General features: G+C 39.2%; 1 protein-coding gene across 3 annotated transcripts in view; it reads left to right on the forward strand.

Moving 5' to 3' along the window:
• The window catches only part of mdn1 (midasin AAA ATPase 1), a 190443-nt gene that overhangs the window by 98438 nt on the left and 70304 nt on the right, over nucleotides 1-21701 (forward strand). For all 3 annotated transcript variants that reach the window (XM_043686689.1, XM_043686697.1, XM_043686702.1), the window contains exons 51-65: nucleotides 178-307; nucleotides 1259-1380; nucleotides 1953-2086; nucleotides 2762-2916; nucleotides 4740-4860; nucleotides 6172-6382; nucleotides 7911-8136; nucleotides 9504-9633; nucleotides 10402-10572; nucleotides 12534-12748; nucleotides 13726-14116; nucleotides 15027-15136; nucleotides 16572-17277; nucleotides 20488-20646; nucleotides 20963-21236. In XM_043686689.1, the coding sequence (XP_043542624.1) occupies nucleotides 178-307; nucleotides 1259-1380; nucleotides 1953-2086; nucleotides 2762-2916; nucleotides 4740-4860; nucleotides 6172-6382; nucleotides 7911-8136; nucleotides 9504-9633; nucleotides 10402-10572; nucleotides 12534-12748; nucleotides 13726-14116; nucleotides 15027-15136; nucleotides 16572-17277; nucleotides 20488-20646; nucleotides 20963-21236 (3255 nt within the window). The remainder of the gene's footprint in view (nucleotides 1-177; nucleotides 308-1258; nucleotides 1381-1952; nucleotides 2087-2761; nucleotides 2917-4739; nucleotides 4861-6171; nucleotides 6383-7910; nucleotides 8137-9503; nucleotides 9634-10401; nucleotides 10573-12533; nucleotides 12749-13725; nucleotides 14117-15026; nucleotides 15137-16571; nucleotides 17278-20487; nucleotides 20647-20962; nucleotides 21237-21701) is intronic.

Genomic DNA, 21701 nt, shown 5'->3' on the forward strand with positions numbered 1-21701 from the left:
AAACCCTTCCTATTCATTTGACCTTGATAAATATAGATATGTGTTGCAGTTAGTTTTCGGCTGAGATCTGATGCAAGCAGTTTGATCCTCCCCTTTCCTGCTGCCTCTACCAAACAAAAAAATGCCTGCTTTCCTCAACTGCTTCTTGGACCAATTGCATATTGCTTATCTTCTCAGAGAACGCCTCAGTTCCTTTGGATTCACGATGGAACCAGCAGCATTTGGATATTTTACTAAATTCTATGGCATATTCTGGGCTGCATTGTTCAAAAGAGCTTCAAGCACAGCTCCACTCCATTGCTAACAGGTAAAAATTACCTTTGCAAAACCTATTGTTGGCATCTATGTCAAGGAATGTCTTTGTACTTAGTATTTTACTTGTTCCCTTTTCAGTTCAGTTCCAGCGCATCTATTCTGCTGCAGATCACAGTACATTATTAGTCCAGTCGTGTATGTAAGACTGCAATTCCAGAGGTCAAAGTGGCAACATGGCTTTGTGGCATCAAAGACTCCTAGGAAAATAGAAAATGGTGGGGTTGAAAAGGCACATTCCTCACTGGCCAAAGCCATATCCAGCACAAAAACATTGCTGTGGTTGACCAGTCATTTGGTCCCAAACATCACGACAGGAGTCCCTCAGCACAATGCCCTACACCCAGTTCCCTTCATGGAACTTTCTTCCATTATCAGGTTATTAGAAGTGATCCTGTTCGCAAATCAGGTTTGTGTGGAATTCTTCAGCAAAGTAGACTGAATTTGCATGAAGCAAGACCTGTTCAGTATCCAGGCAATGGCATTTGTGCCGGGCGATAACTATCTTCAATAAAAGAGGATCTGACTACCTGCACATGCAAGCGCAATAGCAAAAACCCCCACCATCCTGGGAAGTCATCATAGACCAGGATCTATAGCAGACTAGCCACATCAATATTGTCTGTGCAAAAACAGGTCAAATGGGTGGGAATTGTGGTAAGTCACTCACTTGACTCACCGTGCTCTCTCTGCTATCAACAAGGCACAAATCGGGACTGTGATGGGATAGTTTCCAATTACCTGTAATCTCCAACAATGTATATGAAGTTCAAAACAATCCAGGACAAAGCAACTCACTTTATTAGTCACCAAACAGACCTAAGTTTGCATTTGAGTACTCTAACAGATTATGAAATGTTAATGTGATCTTTCAACTTTGTAAAATAATGATTCTCTGTGTACTAATTCCGAAAACAGGTTGATCCATGTTTTTGTTGTTTTGTAGGATGGCACTTCTGATGGACAGAGAGGAAAGAGGATATATGGAAAAAGCAGCACTAACCTCTGATGCTGCAAGAAAATCAGGCAGACAAAGTGCTTTAAGAGTATCCATTGCATTCCAGAAAGGTAACCTTAGCAAGACTTGCATCAAACAAGGAAGTTAAACCGAGTGTTTTCTAATATTTTTATTGCAAAAAAAATTGAAAAATTAAGTTTGTTTTATTGATTCAAATGCATCTTTTATCAGAGCATGGGACAATTTATTTGATGTTTGTATTTGGTCTGTTTTACTGGACAGAATGTATGGCAGGAAACTGGGCATGGAAAATCTTGTACCCATAAGAAAGCCACCTTCATTTTCCAGCTGTTAATGTAAATTCTGATTGGTTATTTTGGATCCTGCTCTGGTTTTCTGCTCTTGAGATGTACATTGGTGTAATAGAAAAAGAAGCAATCTCATTCCGGCCACTTTTACGATGGACTATGGAGAGTAATTTTGAAGCCATGGTTAAACTACTGTTAGCACAGAATGAAGCTACATGTTCAAACATAATTGTACCATTGTTTGGATTTCTTTTTTATGCTATTCGGGTATTCTGTGTAAAAATAGTTCCATAAAAATAATCGAGAGGATGAATATTTGCAAGGGTTGTAAATGCTAAATCTAAAATATTAAAGGCTTTGGTTCACTTGTTTAGGTATGATGAGCTTTGATGACCTGCCTCACCCAGTCTTGGCTCACCTTGCTGCTTTCTTTGAAGCCTGGGATGCTTGCATTGTGCAGTGCATAAAGTCTTCATTTTCCAATCTGGAAGATGATGCCTTCCATGGGGCAAGTATTACTCACCTTCTTTGACATGCATCTTGCACTTGTTCATCTGCTGCTAGTTTTGGAGTCCATTCCCTTGGAGAGGTGTGGTGCGCAAAGCCGGCCAACTGATAATCTCCTTCAGCCCTGCCAGTATGAATGTGTGAAATTGCAAGTTGTAACTATCCTGCTATTTCTGATGAAGTTCCATCCCAAAATTGTCACTGGAATGTTGTATAGTAACTAGCCACATGCTAAATCCGAGTCATGTTAAATGCTATATAATTATATAATTATAACTTTAGCTCCATTATAAACTCGTCTCTGTCTATTTTGTATTGTATTGTAGACAGTAAAACTTTTAATTTGGGAACCAAAGAAATCTAGGTTGGTTGAAGGACAGTAGTTACTATGCAGTACAGGCTGCGGAACTGAGAGACAAATGCAAAGACTTCTGTCACAGTGTCTAGAAAGTCTAAATTAAAATGAAATTAAGATTCTTTATTTTATAAATTGTTTATTTTCTAATAACCATGCACATAGATATCTGAGTTTAAAACTATTACAGATGGATATATCGGAAAGTTTGAATAGTTGTAGGAATAATTCTAACTGTGTGGAGATACTGAAAGCTGTTACCTCTCTTGCATGGCCAGCCTCAATAATAGGGCATTCTTGAACATTTTCTGATCTTCCTAGGTATTGTGCAGCATTTTGTGGCGGGATCGATTCTGGATAATATCTGACAGAGTTGTAACAGATACTGAGGGAATAGCACTCCTCTCTCTCCACTGGCATTGGGTGATGAAACACCTCCTGAAAGATCATCTCTGCCAGCTAACTGACTTTTCCCAGTATGTATGAACATTGTTTATACTTAGCATCTTGGTGGTTTGACCGTACAGTTCTGTTGGAGTATCCCATCTCTAGTGCTCTGTCAAAGTAATATTTAAGATGTATCAACTTAGCAAGGTTCTTGGTTCATGAGTTGGAAGGTTCGTTTTCTTTGTCTGCATAATAGCTAAAGCAGTTCAGAGGCTGAAAATATTGTGAGTACCTCGAATTGTTAGAAACATATTTTGCATAACAAATTTGACAGCAGTTTCTTGACCTCATTTGAAATCTGGTGACCAGGAATTGCATGCTGTTAAGGGTTGACATGGTGATATGTTAGGATTAGAGTTCTGCTGTTCTTCAGATTTTGCCAATCTGTTTCCAAAACAAAAATTGTACAAATATTTAACAACAACCTGGATCAGTAATACTAAAATAAAAGGCATCGACTATCCAAAATATCTGTTTTAGACAAATTCTGCTGTGTCTGAAACCTGTGAAACACCCTTTATTATGTCTCCATAATGCTGCCAGACTTCAGATTGTACAGATAGCTGTGTCACAATTTCTGTGTAGGCAGATGTTCGTACCTCACTATTTTATTTTCTTGGCTTAATTCTTTTTGAATTAATGTTGAAGTATGTAACTCCTCTTGAGCTTTTTCCACCTCAAGTCCTGTTATAGCATTTTTAATGGTTATAGACTGGTCGATGAATGATATTATATCTGTTCTAAGCCATTATGTTGGTATGAAATGAAAGCATTTCTAAAACGCGCAATTAAACACAATACAAATGAATGCACAATTATAACCTTTTGATGTGTGACTACATTGTTGAAGGGATTAGTGCCCTCCAATTACTATTGAATGTTGAGAAGAAGTTAATTTTGTACAACTCAACTTTGATATTATCCATAATTCCTAAAAGGAGTAATAATTATGCAGTGGTTTATTCTTCCTAAAGATTGAGTAAGTTCTCTTTTGTGTTTCCGGCATATCAAATCAAGAAGGAAACTTATCAGATTGTAATAAAACAATAAAGTTGAGGTTTGACAATCTGAAGTATTGGTTGGTGGAAACTGCCAAAATAATAGTGCGAGAAAAATAAAAGATGAAATCTAGTGATAGTGTAATATAACATGAGCAGAAGGCACAAAATGCAGAAGAATGGGTAGCATTAAATCTTCAGCAATAAATTTATATGACACAAAGCAGAAGTTGGGTAGAAAACAAAAGGAAAAGGGCTAAGTAGAGCATGCAATGTGGGAACAGAGACATAAATCAAGATAACTTGGGTTCAGACTTCAGGAGAGCAGTGAAAGTTAGTAAAGCAACTGACAGTTGTATTGACAGTGTTTATGGTATTGCTATCTGTACAAGGTTGGAGTTTGAAGCATGGAGATTAGAAAAAGGATGTTTCACATGGTCCTGTTGTATCTTGGGGCTTTCATTGACAGTTTCTGTGCCACCCATTTTGGATGTATTTGGGTTTGGGTGTCTGTTCTCTTTTTGTTTTTGCACCCCTTGCCTTACAGTTGTGGTACCTTTGCAATGCTGATCTGTTATTTCTCTTTCTTTGGTATGAATGCTCTTCTTTAATGAATAACCGGGTTTGTTCCTTTTATCCCTTTTTATTTGGTTTGGTTTCTCTTCATGGTTCTGAGGGTTTTTTTTTAAAAAAAGAGTTTTTTTTGTACATAGCTCAGGTCCAATAAATAATGTCATCCTTAAAATCAGATTTGGATTTAACTTTTTTGCCACCATCTGTGAGATCCAAAACTCTTGAAGTTTTCATCATACCTGGGGTTATTTGTACTGTAATTTATGTTCTTTTCACGTCAGAATTCCTCAAGAAATTCACACTATTTCAGAGAACCTGCAGAGCCATCTGACTAGTCCTAATGAAATGGCTACCAGTGTCAAGGGTCTGCAGAAATGTTTGGGTCGTCCTCTTCCATTCAAGGTTAGTGAAGTTTAACACTGTCCTGTTTGATGGTTCTGCCTGACCTTTGGGGTAATACACATGTCAGACTTGAAATGGAGCAAAAAAAGCTTCTGATTGTCCAATGTGTTGAGATATTGGTAACCAGGCAAGAGTTCCAGATGGTGAAAGTGAACTTTTGATGAGGTTTCACGAGTGAAACTTTGTTATAAACAGCCAAATTGAAATAATTATTAAACATTTTTTTCAGATGTGGAGAAAAGTCTTTCCCTCCCTCCCACTCACTCCACTCTTGTACTGCATAACTCAAACCCAAGTCATAGAGTAATGTGCATTGATGAGACCACATCTGGAGCATTACGAACGGTTTTGTTCCCTTACTTCATGTAATTGCATTGATGTCAGTTCAGAGAAGATTCACTAGGTTCTTTCCAGAAAGGCTTTATTATGAGGAGAGATTGAGCAGCTTAAGCCTGTACTTGCTAGAGTTCAGAAGAATGAGTGGGGACATAATAGGAGTATCTGAAGTACTAAAGGAGGTTGACAAAGTAGATGGGAGTTAATCTAGAATAAGAGGTCACACATTGTCTACCAATGAGCCTAAAATGAAGGAGTGGCATATTTGGAGCAGTGAGAAAGGGTCATGAATCTTTGCAACTCACTACCCTAGAGTGTAGTGGCTGCTGGGACGCTGAATAAATTTAAATTTATGGAGAAGATTGACAGATTTTTGATTATAGATCCATAAGGCCCATAAATGAACACTTATTTCACCCGAAATTGAGTAGAATGTATAACTTGCCACCATCAGGACTAGTAAAGCACAGACACTGTTAAGACATTTTCACTTTGGCCACAACAAGGAAATGTATCACCGATTGTCTGGGTAATATAAATTCAGGTGTTCATGTGAGAATTTTCATACAGAAGTGGCTTTTAAAACAGGAGAGGCTCTCATCAGTACACCTCACCTTTGGAGTAACGAAAATTTAAATAGTCTCCTATCTGTCGTATAGAGCATTAGTATCTAGTCATTATATATTTTTAATTATAAAGTGAACATGTAAATTTTAAGTTCCACTTTACTTCGAACGAAGACAAGCCCCACATTACTAGATGCTCTGCTAGCCAATTATTATTCTTGAACTGTGTCAATTGCAGCAATTAAATATGGCAAATGTTTACCTGTTTGAATTGAGGGGTAGGAGTTTATATATAAGATTAACTTATCTTAGAATGTTCGCACTTTTGCTATTGCAGAAATGTTGCTTTATTAGGGGCTGTGTTCCTGTAAAAATTAAAACGTTGATTAAACTTCTCCCACCTTTTTAGGTTGGATCTGTTGTGGAATGTGTGTCCAAACTGAAAGTGATGAGTTCTGTCCTGGATGTGTTGAAATTGAGGCCAAAAATGATGGATGTAACTTGGAAAGAACAACTGTATAGAATTAAAACAGCTGCTACTGACTGGAAGATTAAGCGGGGCTTGATGGTGTCTTGGGGTCTCGTAATTCAAGCAAATCACGTAGTAGGATATGATGCTGGTATGCTTTTAATAAAAGTAAAACTAATTAATGCATTAGAATATCCTGTAAAGTTATAATTAAGTGCTAATGTTTTAAAATGTGGGTATAATGAGTATCCAGTTCAGTTTGGCCTTTTTAAAGCAGCTCATCTTCTCAAGGAGAGTTGAGATAGATATTATGCATCAGATCAGACCTCCTCAGAATATATTAGGAAGATGGTCCAAAACAAACTTGTTCTGTCTTTAAAGATAAATGTAGTGTCGTGTTCCAGATGTAATACAATTGCTCACACTATGCAATGTTAAGCAAAGTGGAATTTATTCAAACACGCATAGCTAAAATAAAAGAAAAGAAAGAAGGAATTGGAATAACTTAACTCTCCTGGAAAACTAAACAATCGATGCAGTAACTATTATTAATTAACTGTACCAATATAACAACATCTCATAAACATACTCTTAGCAGAAGGCAAATTCAGAAAGCAGATTTGTCTCTCTTGCAGTTCTCTAATCCAGCATGAAAGAACATCAAAAGACCATTCTGAGAGAGAGAGAACTCCAGCTTTCAACTGTACAGAGAGAGATGTGGTAGCTTTTCACAACCCCAGCAGCTTCTGCTGAAAGCTGAACTAAACATCTTATTCTGTGGGTGGGAGGTTAACCACACCCACTCAGGATGCTTCTATGGATCCAACTCAGGCTGCTTCCATTGTTCCAACTGTAAAAATTATCATACAAGGCTTCACAAGTTGTTTACTTTCTCATTGACTTCTCATTGACTTCTCATAGGCATCTGTCCCCACCCCACCATTTCTAGCTAAAAGAAACTAGGACAAAACCTCTCTTAAATCCACGGCATTGTCACATAAGAAATAGATGTTGGATGGCCAGCAAAGCCCACATTCCTTGAATGAATAAATAGAAGTGGTTTAACAATATGATTTGAGGAAATTAACTCGTGCATCATATTGAGGTGACAAAATGAATTGCAGCACTTAATGCTGTAAAGACATGAGTCATTCTGGCTGAATAGATAATCACTTGTTATGATGTTGCCATATCAATGGGAAGTATCAACTTTTTCTTATTGATCGGAAAAGACAAGAACCAGAATTTCTGAATTTTACTTTGTCCTTAGAAACCATCTCTCAGGTGGCCAAGCTTGAACTGAGCAAGCTTTCATCGTCAAGGGTACCAGTTTATCTGATAGCGCTTAAATAAAATAACAGTGAGACCACCTTCCAACAGGGAGAGATTAATGTCGATCAAGGAGTGAAGGACAGTAAGTGGCCAAGTCAAAGACATGGTCAACGTTTGGATTTTTGCAGAGTTCTTTGGAGATGGCATGATACGTTCTTTGGAGATGGCAAGTGAAATCCAGGAAATTGACAACCAAACTTTCAGCCATGATATGTCAATGAGGGGCAATTGAGACTTTTTTGTTAATAATTTAAAGTTGCATCAACTCTAGTTTTTTTTTACAACTGATGATGCTCAATTAGCTATTGATATTTAAGGATCTACAGTATTTGCACTTTGTGTTCCAGGTGTTTTGCAGTCTGTCGTGGACTCCCAAGCTTCAGTGATGACATCTCAGGGTCTTCTAAACTCTCCGGATACCCAAAGTCTTGAGGCAGGTCCACCTGAGCTAAATGAAACATGCTTGAATCAGTTAGCAAGCAGAATTCAGCTGTGGCCTGTACTGGAATATCTGGCATTACTCTGCAAGTATAAAGTGGTGGCAGACCTTATGGATCTATCATTAGTCTCCAGGTAAGCAAAAGAAAGTAAAGTACTTCAATAGCTGTTAAACATAATTGCTATCTTAAGAAACGAACAACCAAAAAGATTGTTAAACACTAGCAGGCAGGTCAAGAGAACTATGGTAAAATAATCTCTAATTTCATGACACACACAGCTTGTTTGGAAGACAATAAGTTGAATGGTACACTACCCAGTTCTGCTCCAATTTCAAAGATGTTCAAAATAGTGGGAAGTTCTTTCTGTACACCCCTGAAACTGTTTTGCTGTAAATAATGAAAAACATTCTTGGCGAGGCTAACCTAATACTTTGGTTTTGCACTTATCTCTTCAACCCCATTTCCTATTCAGCCTCCCTCTGCAGGGAAACACCTGTCATTAACTTCATAATCTTGAGTACAATCATGCCATTAACTGAAGGATTGAACCATGTTATTCTGCGCATGTATGTGACACTATTATCTATAAACCTGCCCTGACAGTAGAATGACCTTGATTATAAAATCAATCAGTGCAGTTAATTTTATGACTGACTTTGGAGCCATACGTAAATTTTAAAATATGCAACTTGGAGATTACACAGTGAACTTCTGTTACCAGATGTTTTATTGTTGAGCCTAATATAGAATCATAGAAGTGTGGAAGCAGGCCATTCGGCCCCCAGAGCATCCAATGGCTAATTCACGTAATCCGCACATCCCTGGACACTGGGCAATTTAGCACAACCAATCCGCCTAATTTGTTTTTCGACTGTGGGTGGAAACCGGAGCACCCAGCAGAAACGCACGGTAACACGGCCATTTGGGCAAAGTCCACCCAGATAGTTGCCTGAGGTTAGAATTGAACCCAGATCCTTGAGAATGTGATGCTGCAGTGCTGCCTGTTCAGTATAAATACTACTAAACTTTTGAGCATCAAAAGTTAGGAAGCTCGGAGCATAATTTCTAGGTTTAGTTAATTAATCAAAAGCAGAATTTAAGCTGTACTCTTTTTTTTGGTCTGTCGATGATCTGGACCACAACCTTGAGATCGTGGATGAGGGTATTTGAGATTTTCCATACCTTGGGAGTGTGCATTAGATTATTACATCGCAATATGTACGTCATACTATCGTTTGCCTGTAAATCCTGAAGGTGAAAAATCACTTTAACACCAACAACAACTCACCATACCCTATGATGCACATTCTTCATTATTCCTCTTTATTGCCAACCATTAACTATAAATGGGCGATATGAAGGGAATTAGGATAGACTCATTGGTTTAGAGCAGTAAATTAGGTTTTTCATTCTGTTTCTAATAAATGTTAATTTGAAGACCAATAAAGGACAACATGAAGTGCATTAGCATCATAAATAATCCTGTTCCATCACCAACAGTGCCAGAAGTAAGCCAGATCAGTCAATGGCTAGTGCTGAACTTCGTCAATTAATTATATTCTGCTTAAGATCTACGCCCGTGGCTGCTCAAGATCTCCGAGAATTCTGGTACTTAGCACAGGTTGATGAGGTGAGTGCACATTGGTCAAATCACACCTTGCAGTACTGCGATTATAATAGTTATCTTTTCCTGGGCATCAGAAAAAATGTCTTGCTTCACTTCATAGAACCTGGTGCTGGTAACTAAAATGGAAACAATTGGTCATAAAAGCATGCTTTGTCAATTACTTGGTATTGCTATATAATGGATTTGTGCTAATCGTCACAGGGATTTTTTTTACTCACTCCTGGGAAATGGGCATTGTTGGCTGGCCAGCATTTATTTCCCATCCAAAGTTGCCCTTGAGAAGGTGGTGCTGAGTTCCCTTGTATTGCTGCAGCCCACATGCATATATCACTTATATCACGTACACTGTGTGAGTTAAATCATGAACTGGAGTGATTTGATTGAAACATTTTCTTGTTTTAACTGGTTTTCCACTGCAATGCTGCACAGTAGCTGCAGTGGACAGGTTTCTCTTGTTGTGAACCATAATTAGTCTGAAACTGGTAAAATTGGCTCACTTATACATACTTAATATCCGGTCAGATTATGGAATTTGGATCATCAGTGCCCAACTGGAAATTTATCTTGCAAGTCAGTTGGCTGAAATTTGGAGTATTTAATGCATTCAGAGTGCTATTCCACTATTGGAAACAGTGTAACACTGACAGATCTGTAATAATGCTTTATTCCAAATTGTATATAAATTTGGGCATATACATTGAAGGTAATGCCAGTGAAAGGAATTTTAAAGATGCAACTTAAAATCAGCTTTAATGTGTTTTCATATCTCAGCTCTCTCCTGAACAATTAAAGTTGCTGAGTTCAGGACTGATGATGACCATGTTTGGAGCATTTTGGAGTAGTTCTATCACAACCAATCCTGACTATTGGCTGACATGGAAACCCCCAGCAATTGTAGGAGATGACACAATTCCAGAAAACGTCATTGACAAATCATTAAAGGTTGGTCTGCTTTCTTTTATAAGTTAAATAACGTGTGGATATTCAGTTTGCACACATGTTGGCCATATTAAACCTACAGTTCCCAACAATCTTTTGAAGAATCTTCATGCAGACAATTTGACCTCTGTACCCCAGGAATAGTGCCCGTTCTGTGAATTAAACAATGTTGTGTCCGAATGTGATCATGATGCTGTTTCTTTATTCTTCCCTAATTCCTCTGCTCCTCTTCCACTTGATTTATTCTTGGCAGTTTGTATTTAGCCAAATGATTTTTCAATGGCTTCTCCTCCCATTTAGCACAATTACCTCTACAATCTACAGAGGATTCACCTTTTTAATCTAACTTATGTCCCTTAGTAACTGCATGTATTTGGATAGCATTCAGCCCCAATTCGATATTGCTTTGTCTTAGTCCTGTCTGATTGTTTCTTTGGCTTCCAAGTTATGAATGAATCTTGACTTTGTCCAGCTCAATGTGAAGACGAGTTTCGTTTTCAAACTATTTCTTCTAACTTGCATCACCTTTCCTGATAAGTTGTTTGATTTTAAACAATCTGTTGAAAAATATATCAGCATTTTGTTCAGTCTGTGTTTTATGCCATATCCCATCCATCAGAAAGATCTCCAACTTGACCTCTTTTGAAATTGCCACCTCAACCTTTTTGCTGCTCAAGACCTTGCATCTGACAGTCTCCAACATAACAACCTAAGGGTATTTGCTGAGTTACTCAAGATTCACCTGTCATGAATTACAACTGTTTATATCTCTTCTCCATATTCCCTACCTCTGAACAAGGAGGCCTGGGTTCAAGTACCATCTGCTCCAGAAACGCACAAGAGCATCTCTATACAGACTGACTGACTAAAAATATCTCTCTTCTCCATGTATTGTCCACTGGCCCCACCCAGTCCCTGCTGTCTCAACTTGGCTCCTTGTCATTGATTTCAGTTCTTCTACAGCCCTTTTTCAATCTACATTCACAGTCTCCCCCAGTTTTCTACTTGCCCTCACATCCTTGCCTCACTTTGTTCTGCCATTAACTTCAACAAACTGAATCCAAATGATTAGCATTCCCGGTTCATTTTCATTCTTTTCTCTTTGATGGGATATGGGTATTGTTGGAAAGGCCAGAATTTGTTGCCCATCCTAAATTGTTCAATGTTTGTCAGAGGGCAGGTAAGAGTCAACCACGTTGCTGTGGATCATGGTCACACATTGACCAGACTGGGTAAGAATGGCAGGTTGTCTTCTGTGAAGGACATGAGTGAACTAGATGGGTTTTTGCAACAATCATTGGCAGTTTCATGTCCCCATTCCTAAAGTTAGCTTTTTTATAATTCCAGATTTATTAAGTGAATTCAAATTCCACCAGCTTCCATAGTGCGGTGTAAACACATGTAACCAGAGCTTTAGTCTAGATCTCTGGATTACTAGCCCTTTTGATATTACCACTTCCTCCACTTATAATTTATGCAACCCTTACCTTCCTGCCTGACAGTCTCTCTTCTCCCTATATCTCCCCTGTGTCTCAAGTCTCTTTTTTTTAAACCTTTTTCTTTGAACAAACCTTTGACCACCACTAATCTAAATTTCTGATTTTGTTTATTTTCCATTTCAAGCACCCTGATTTACCTTGTCTTGAAGGCCATGTGTAAAGTAAATAATGCGATGTTGCAGCAGTTTGATGGGATTAGATTGTACATGTGATTCTCTGTGATGGGTTACCTGATCTCCAGATAGTATATAGAATGGCATTGACTGTGACTATGATTGGGAATGGATTGCCTGTGATTTTGGCTGTAAGTGCTGCATTGTAGAGTGAGCAAAATAATGGAAAAACTAACTTCTCAACGGAAGCAGTTGTGTAGAAACCATATAGTCAAATTCAATTGCTTGGCAATTGAAAGCAAGTTTTGAAAATATGCTTATTGCCCAGAGAACATTTATTTTCCTCCAACAGGGGCCTGGCGTTTTATGTCGCGCTATCCAATCGAAGTGTTTCTTTGAAATTCTGGCCAACAACAATCAAAGCCCTTCTGAGTCCTTCAGTGGAATTGGTATGCCAATGGCAACTCATGTGACTCTTGGAGAGTGGCTGGAGCGAACTCGACAATTACAAGACATCAGTTCGGTGTTGTGGACCAACATGGCTGTTGGTTCCTTTGCTGAATTCAGGTATGTCATAGAAATGGCATTTTACTTTTGACTCCTTTTCCATTAGGAGATGTTTGTAAAAAGCATGCATGGTCATGTTCTTCATTAGGATACTTCCAAGATGAAAATTAGATTATAAAAATAAATCCCCACCAAATTAGTCTGTGAGGGTGTTTCATATTCCCTTTTTAAGTGAATTTGCAATCCCAACCACGCCGTAAATGTCAGAAGGTAGACATTTGTGGGGGTGAGAGGGTGTCATAAATGCAGACACGCAGAGAGAGACAGACCAGGAAGGTCCCAATAAAATAAACCTTTGAAAATTTGTGCTCTGCTATACGATACTTGTGCTAAGCCTGTTTTGTTAGAATTGAGTTCCATTAGAAAGAGCTTGATTTTGCTGCCAGTAAGCCCAAACAGAGCAGCTCCAAAATGTAGCCATTCAATTTACCCAACAATTGCTTGCATCACAGCACCCATGACCATCAATGTCATGACCGACAATACAGAGTTCTCCATGTGAAGCTACCAAGTTCTTGTGCAGAACTTGTGAATTTTAGTGATGCAGTGGTGAGGATTGATACTGTTAGAACGGTTTCTTCAGAACCCAATCCCTCCTCCACCAATATTGACTTAGATTAATTTTGGATGGTGTATTTCCATTCATAAGAGGCATTAGGGATGTAACATACTGTACGTGGCTTAGTGGCTTAACATGTTTTAGCCTGAGGTGAATTCCAGCGTAAGGATCATAACCCATCTTACTACATATTTTTGAATGTAGTCTAAAAAAGATGCTCACTGATGCAAATGTAGGCTTGAAGTGTATTTCAGGTTTAATTTCTGATCAGAAAATCATCAAGACTATTGACGTTCTGAAGACATTCTGCAATTTATTGAATTCATAATGCTAAAATCAAAATTTAAGAACCAAATAATTTCATTCAAATCTAACTTGTAAGTTTTGGAGAAAACCTGAGGATCTGGTTATTTTACAGATTCACTGATTCTAGATTGCAGTGCACATTGCTGCTCAAACAGCTTCATGCAATAAAGGACTTTTTGCCAAAAGAACTTCAGGAAGAATATTTACAGACATGCGACCAACTTGCCATTGACAAAACCAGCATAGCCAGTCACAGCATTCAGAGTTTGCTCAGCAGTCTTGCAGAGCAGGAATTATTGCCAGAAGATGTTGTTTCACTTCTTGTGACCTGTGTACGGAAATTTGTGGGTAAAGAGAAGGATTTTAGAAGCCTTTCGGAGAAAGCTCAGAGAGGCTGTCTGTGGGTACACCTGGGATTGCTACAGATTCAGATTTGGACACCGCACACTACGTTTGACCCTGCTGTCAAAAAACTGTACAAGCTGAATTATCTCAAGGAGGAGGTCAGTTATTCTGTGTATTTTTTTGTTTAAGTATTATTCACTTATTTGAACAGACAATAAGTCCAAGTTTTGGATAATATTCATGTTCATATGCACCTAGAAACGCGTTATTGAAGACAGGTGGTGCTGTCTGTGATGTCACAACTTGGGCATTTACCGCAATGACTTAAATGCCTATACTTTGATTCAGTGAAGGGTCCCTGGACCTGAGATATTAACTCTGCTTTCTCTCCACTAATAACTGCCCAGACCTACTGAGATTTTCCAGCAATCTCTGTCTCTGTTTCAAATTATGAAGAGAGTCTTGTTGTAATTAATCAATAAATGACCTAGTGGTTGAGTTTTTCCACTTGCCCATGATAGTTGCTTCTGTTATAGGGAGACCTTGCTTGGAGCATGGTATTCATATACATAATTGGCTTTGATGTCATTTTCATAAAATAATGAAGACTGTCACTTGCACACAAGTTGGAAATTGGTGCATTGAAGTAATAGTCATATAATTTCCCCTTGTAATCTCTACTTTAATCTTTTTATGTAAATGATAAGGTACTGTTGGGGCTGTTTTTAAATTGCTTGTTAAACTGGGATCCCATCTGCCTATTATTTACATTGACATGGATATTAAAAATCTCATGGCGTTATTTGGATGTGTAAAGTCCTTGCAGCCAACTTTGGCTCATTTCTCATTGCTATTTGGGTCATTCACCAAGGTGACAACCCCGATGGGTGGCAGCGGAGGATGGTATAGGAAATCACTTGCAAATCCTGAGCACTGAGGTCAAAGATCTTGGATTTTTTTATTGTTTTATATGTAGTTGTTGCTTTCCCTGGCTTGAGATGTTTTAACAAGTCAAAGAATTGCAAATTGTTGATGTTGTCTGTTAATAGTTTCTTTTTCTCTTCCTAGTTGCAACAATTGCAATGTGAATGGAAGAGTCGCAACCTGTCTGAACAGTTGTTGACTGGCCGAGAGCTATTACAAGATGGAGAGAATAGACATTGTCATCCCCGAATTAGGTACGTCGTTTAGTATCCTGTCTGAAATTGACATTTATGTAGATCAGTGCTTACATGAAACCATGACTTCCTTTCCTAATCCCTCACTTTTTTCCAAGCCAAGCAGACTGGTTGAAATTCTGTAGCAGATTGCCTCTGCCTCTGGGGGTAGCTGGCCAGCTTGAGTGGCGGATCTTGGTGGTTCTATTTCCCCAGTAAGGGCTATTATGGGCGCATGAGGTTGATTAAAAACTTGGCTTGTGTATTAGAAGTTTTGCTTTCGATGTTAAAAAAGCAGTGGGAACTAACATAGTAATTTTAAATATGGATGTTTGTGAATGCAAAAGTCAGTTCACTACACAAGTGAAGGCTCCTCCATTGAATTTTTTAATGGAAAATATGATCATTGTATACAGTATATCAAGAATTTTTAGTTTTTTATTCTTGTAAGAACCCAATGCCTCTGATATTTACTAAAAGAATGCAACTTCAGCGTGGTCACCTTGGGTCAGAATTTTCCTGGTTGCAAAAGAGCCCTTCAGTTAACAAGCATTTTACTTTCCCATAGCTAGTGCATTAAATTTAAACTGGGCACTGTTAGAGGTTTTGTTTTAATCCATAGCGAGCTCAGTTCAAACTAAAACTGTGTTTTCCAAAATTTCCCACAATGGCTGTTTCTCGAAGCCTGGAAATAGTTGTGACCCTGACCGTGAGAACTTGTTTGAGCGGGAACGTGGCTGTTGTAACTTTGGTCTGAGCTCCACAGCAGCCATCGCCGCTTTGAATCTTCACCTGCGAACTTCAATTGGCGTCCAGCTTGGTAGTCCCAGATGTAAAATGTAACTGAATGCAGACCACCCCCTGAAATCATTTTGTTATTGTTTATGTCCCTGGTCAACAAGTCATGTTGACCATTAACTGAAAGCTAGGTGTTTTACCAAACATTCCCTTTAAGAGAAATCTAGTTCTTAAAGAGACAGTATGAGAGCAGGTATGTTGGGATCTTGACTAAGTGATTCTGCGTTGCAGCACATGCACTTGGAAGCACTGAGCAGGAGAGTGCTAGAGATGATCAGCTGTTTACCGACTGTACTTTGCCATAGTTAAAAGGCCATAGCCCCTTGTGCGGGTTAGCAGATTTGATTACAGTGAGAGAAAATGAGTGAGAGAGTTTGAGTGGTATTCAGGTGAAAAGCAAACTTTGCTTTGAATGGCTATTGTAGAAATATAACATCAAGCGATAGATAAATTTCAAATTTGGGTTAGAGTTGTTGAGTCTGATTTAGATGGTACTGTTCACACCATGAGCAGAAGGCTTCTGAACAGACGCTTGATAGTGGGATGTAAGTAACGAGAGACTGTGTCTAAGCACATGTTCCATTTTTCTCTAGTTATGGCGGGTACATGGGGTTATTCTACTGTGACCCACCAACTTAATTTTTTTTTTGTGTCCTAGGTTTTTGCAACAAAGAATTAATCTCCTTAAGGAACAGATTGCAGTACTGTCTAGAAAGCAGGCGCACCGCCCCAGTGTACCTCAATACGATTATCTCTTCCAAGATATCCACCACTACGTGAACAGTATTGCGCAGGAGTCCAAAGTCAAATCCCTTGTCTCTCGACTGTTACAGCTCCTACAGGCAAAGCGGCCTAAATCACGTCAGAGCATCCAGGTCATACTCAATGAGGAGGCAGCTTGGCAGCAATCCCATCACCACTTCAGGAGACGAATTGCAGAAGAGTACTGTCAATACCCTGACATTATCGAACCCCTTCTTGCTGCCATTTTGCAGATGCAACATGGCATGAGGCTTCTGGCATCTGAGGTTCACCTGTCGCTAAATAATAAGCTTGTTAAGCAAGCTGACCTCACTCGACTTGTCACTTGCCTTTTGGCCTTTCCTTCCATCAGCTTCTCATTCCCAACTTACCTTGCTCAGGCAGATGAGTTGTGTTCAAAGGCCTCCATGGAGACCCTCAAAGGGCTTAATCAGTTCTTGTGTAAGAATTCATCAGACGAAAAGTCTCTGGCTAAGGAACAAAGATCGCTGCCAACACAAGAACAGCTGTTGATGAATGCACTCCTATATCTGCGTTGCCATATACTTTCATTGGGTGAACTGGATCAGGCATCACTGCAACTTTTCAGACACATCTGCCAAGTAATTAGAACTTGATGCTTTGATATTATGATTTCCCCAAAAGGCACACGTTAAAAAGTTACATTATCCTACAAATGTTGTGTTTTATTACCTCAGAAAATTATTTTTGTCCTTTCTACTCCTGTCCATCACCTTCTCCCTGTTTACCTCCTTTTACCCCCTCCCCTTTCCTTGACAGTCCAAGCTATTCTGATAGGTAAAAACAATGACTGCAGATGCTGGAAACCAGAGTCTAGATTATTGGTGCTGGAAAAGCACAGGTCAGGCAGCATCGATGAAGGGCTTTTGTCCGAAACGTTGATTTTCCTGCTCCTCGGATGCTGCGTGACCTGCTGTGCTTTTGCAGCACCACTCTAATCTAAGCAATTCTGATAGTTCATCCATTTGCTTACTTGACCACTTCTGAACCTGTGTAATTAATAATCAGCCAGTACCCAAACCTATCCATACCAAGCTCTCCATACAGCCATTGTTCCTGAGAAATGAAGAATGGAAATTGTCTCTTTTTCCAGATTGGTTATAATGGTATCTTTTTTGGAAGGCTTGTCTACCTTAATGCTTTTTAAAATACCTAGCACCTTTTTTGCAAAAACATGCCTTAGGATATCAATTTGCGCCTTTTTAGACTCACCATCTAGCTTGTCCTTTTCCTGCCTTAGTCCTTTCCTTAGTCCTGTTTGCTATGGTCATGTCATGTTCCCTTTAGTGCTCCTCTGTCCTTGTTTAAGTTCTTCCTGCTTTCTTTGTATTCCCTGAGGACTCTGTCTTCAGTTTCCTTAGCCTTACATATGCTTCTTTTTTCTTTCTGACTACGTTCACAATTTCTCACAATGGGAGGGGGGGGCGTGGCTGGGGAGAAGATAGGACTCAGCTACCTTCTTCCCATCCCCACACCCTCCAATTTGTCTCTGAACACCCAAGGCTCCTACTTTCATTCCTGATGAAGGGCTCTGGCCCTAAGTATCGATTTTCCTGCTCTTGAATGCTGCCTGACCTGCTGTACTTTTCCAGCAACACACTCCTTTTTGTACTTGAGCTATTCACGTATTGCTTCAGGAAGTCCGACTGCACAAACCTAACAGATCCGCCCCCCACCCCATCCAAGCCCCTGGCACTAAGCTAGTCCCAGTCAATATAGGGGAAATTACAAACACTCACCACAACAATCCTGTTTTTTTCCCATAATCTGTACACGTATCTGCGCTGACTGTTTGGAGGCCTGTAGTACAACACCATCATAGTGATTGTACCCTTCCTCGTCCTGCGCCCTATGCGTATGGCCTGTCCGGATGAGCCCTCTCAAGGTATCTTCCCTCAGTACTGCTGTAATATTCCTACTAGTCAGTGACATAACTCCCCCACCTCATTTACATGCCTCTCTTTCCCACCTGATGAACCCACATCCTGGAATGTTAAGATGTCAACCTTGTCCCTTTTACAACCAAGTCTCTGCAATAGCTACAACATTAAATTATATGCACTAATCCATGCTTTAAGTTCATTTGCCTTACCTGTCATACTCCTAGTGTTAAAACAAGGCCAGTCCTACTGTTCAGTAACTTTTCCTATCTGTTCATCCTCTTAGTCTAACAGGCCTCTGTCTTCAGTTTCTCCTGTCAAATCACTAGCCAATCTCACAATCAGGACATTGGTGTCTTTCCAGTTTAGGTGTAACCCATCCTTTTTCTACAGGTACTACCTACACTGGAAGATACCCAATGAATCACATATCTGAAGCTCTCCCCCCACGTCAGCTCTTTAAACACATATTTAACTGTACTGCCTTCCTATTCAAACCTCACTGGCACATGGTTCAGGGAGTAATCCCAAGATTACAACTCTAATGGTCCTGATTTTTAATTTATTACCTAACTCCCTGAACTCGCTTTACAGAATCTCATCCTGCCTCAGTCATCAGTACTAATATGAACCACAACCTCTGGCCGCTTGCCCTCCTTTTGAGAATGTTCTGTGCCCACTCAGATGTTATTGACCCTGGCACAAGGGCGGCAATGCACCATTCTGAAACCCCTTTAGCGGCCACTGAAACGTCTATCTGTGCCTTTGTCTATGGAGTCCCGTATCACTGGTATTCTTCTGCGTTTAGACGAACACAAAAGTATCCAAAGTGATATACTTATTAGAAAGGGTGATGGTGCAGGAGTCCCCTGTAGCGATCTGCCTGCCCCTTTGAGTGGTCACCCATCTATCTGCTTGAACCTTAGGTGTGCCCGTGTTTCCTCAACCCCTGTCTTTGATGCTTTGCACCTTCAGCATGCTCCTAAGTGTGTCCAACTGCTGTTCCAACCAATCCGCGCTCAATACTTCTTGCAATTTTTAATTGTGATAAATAATAAATTTTTTTTCCTGACTTTGTTCTTCAAGAAACCCTGCATGTAGATACTAAAGATTGCTAAGAAAAGGGAAGTCCTGTCTGCCTCCAAGGACTAGATAACCTGCTATGCACCTCACTTAGATTTGATGACCAGTCAGAATAAAATAAGATGCATTCATTTGAGCCACTGCTTTCAAAGCAGAATGAGCAAATGAGAGGGAAAGAAGGTGGCAAACTATCAGAAAATATAGTATTGTGATTTCACATCTAATTAAGCCAAGATTTGGCAGGATTAGAATGAGATGGTTTTTCTTCAATTCAGCCCAGGTGCTGTTTTAGGCCGCAGACCTTGGAAAATTGGACAGTGCGGTGGTTTGATTCACTTCCAGTTCAATTAGAGCTGAGGCCAATGACCTGAAACTCCCTTTTTGTTAGCTTATAATGCTACAATTTTGACTTAATGTTTTGTTGGTTTAGTTTAAACACAGGTTTAGTTGGTATGAGGACAGAATTCTCTATTTACCTAAAAGTGATGTAATAAATGCCTGTTTGAACCTGGTCATGTGATGGAGTGCCTGGTATGGAAATAATTTTGCAAGTGTGCTCAGAAAAGCACTTAATTGAAGATATGCAGCTGAGGTCTAAATAGACAAAGGCATCTGAAGTGCGTTCCAGTTAACAAGTGCAAATTTGGAGTAGAACATAGAACATAGAACATAGAACATAGAACATAGAACATAGAACATAGAACATAGAACAAAGGCATCTGAAGTGCGTTCCAGTTAACAAGTGCAAATTTGGAGTACTGTACTCCTTTGGGTTGGCAGCTGATGGAACAGCAAAATTTGAAATAGTGTTTTTGCATTGTATTAAAGGCACTGGTAAATGCCTGGGATGAGCAGGAAGAGCGTAGGAGAGTGAAGGAGGAACAGGAAGCCAGCCTGTACAAGTACAAAAGCAAAGAATATGGATCAAGTTTGTCCGAAGAGGAAGATGAGAAGGAATTCAGACAGAATTTCCCTCAATATGCTAAGGTAATGTGAAATAATATTTTCTTTGAAGTTTCTTCTTATTTTTACTAGACTAATGTTCACAGTGACTCTGCATTTGTTTTGAATTCCTGCTTTTTCAAAATTTCAATTTATTTTTCACTGTTTAAAAATAATTTGTTTCTACATATATTTAGCTTCGGAAAGTTCTGAACTACACTGTCATGAAATGGCTTGAAAATATCTGAAACAAATGTAAAAGAATCCAGTAGATTCTCCCTTTTAAAAGAAGCATTACCGAAACTCTGAAAGATTTGTGTTTGAAACTATCTTAAGTTTGGTCTTCTCTTATTTTCTTTAGGATTTTTCTGATCTCACGTCTGAGCCCAGTCTTGAAGAAGATATGGACACTGAAGTTCCGAGCACAGAGGCTAAAGCTGCTGACACTGCCCCTATCCAAGAGAGTTCAATTCAAACTGTCATAAATATTCATCAGCAAATCTATTTGAGATTTGCACAAGCTGTGTGGTACCGCCAGAGTGTGCCAGCTCATCAGTGCAGTGATTACCTTAGTGCTTTTGTGTCCTCTTACCATACGGCTGCATTACTAATTACACGATTCTGTTCTCTAATTGGTGAGTCGACTTAATAGTAAGAGCTATTTTTATTTTTTTGAGAAGGCTGACACAAAAACAGCAAGAAGCAGGTGAGTGCTGTGAGTGGTTTAAAGGCCACAAAATATATCGGTCTCATATAATTCTGGAAGTTAGTGGCATGTGTGGTCAGAAGAATGATGCCAAGAAGATGGGTGACTTCAGTCAATGTTGAATGGGTACATTTTAATGAGGATTAATACTGTGGAAGAGTAGTTCCTGGAATATCAGAGTTCTGCTGGAGCAACATATTGAAGAACCAACTCATGTACAGGCCATGTTTGATTAAATATAATTCAGTGAGAAAGAACTCATTTAAAAATCTTGCTGTGACTATAGTATGATGGAATTTACCCTTTAAGTTTACAAACTATGTAGTTCAGTTTGAAATGTAATAAGAGCTATTATGAAATTATGGGGAGGGAATTAGTTATGTTGGATTGGAAA

Source organism: Chiloscyllium plagiosum, chromosome 3 (assembly GCF_004010195.1).
Source record: "Chiloscyllium plagiosum isolate BGI_BamShark_2017 chromosome 3, ASM401019v2, whole genome shotgun sequence".
Taxonomy (NCBI): Eukaryota; Metazoa; Chordata; class Chondrichthyes; order Orectolobiformes; family Hemiscylliidae; genus Chiloscyllium; species Chiloscyllium plagiosum.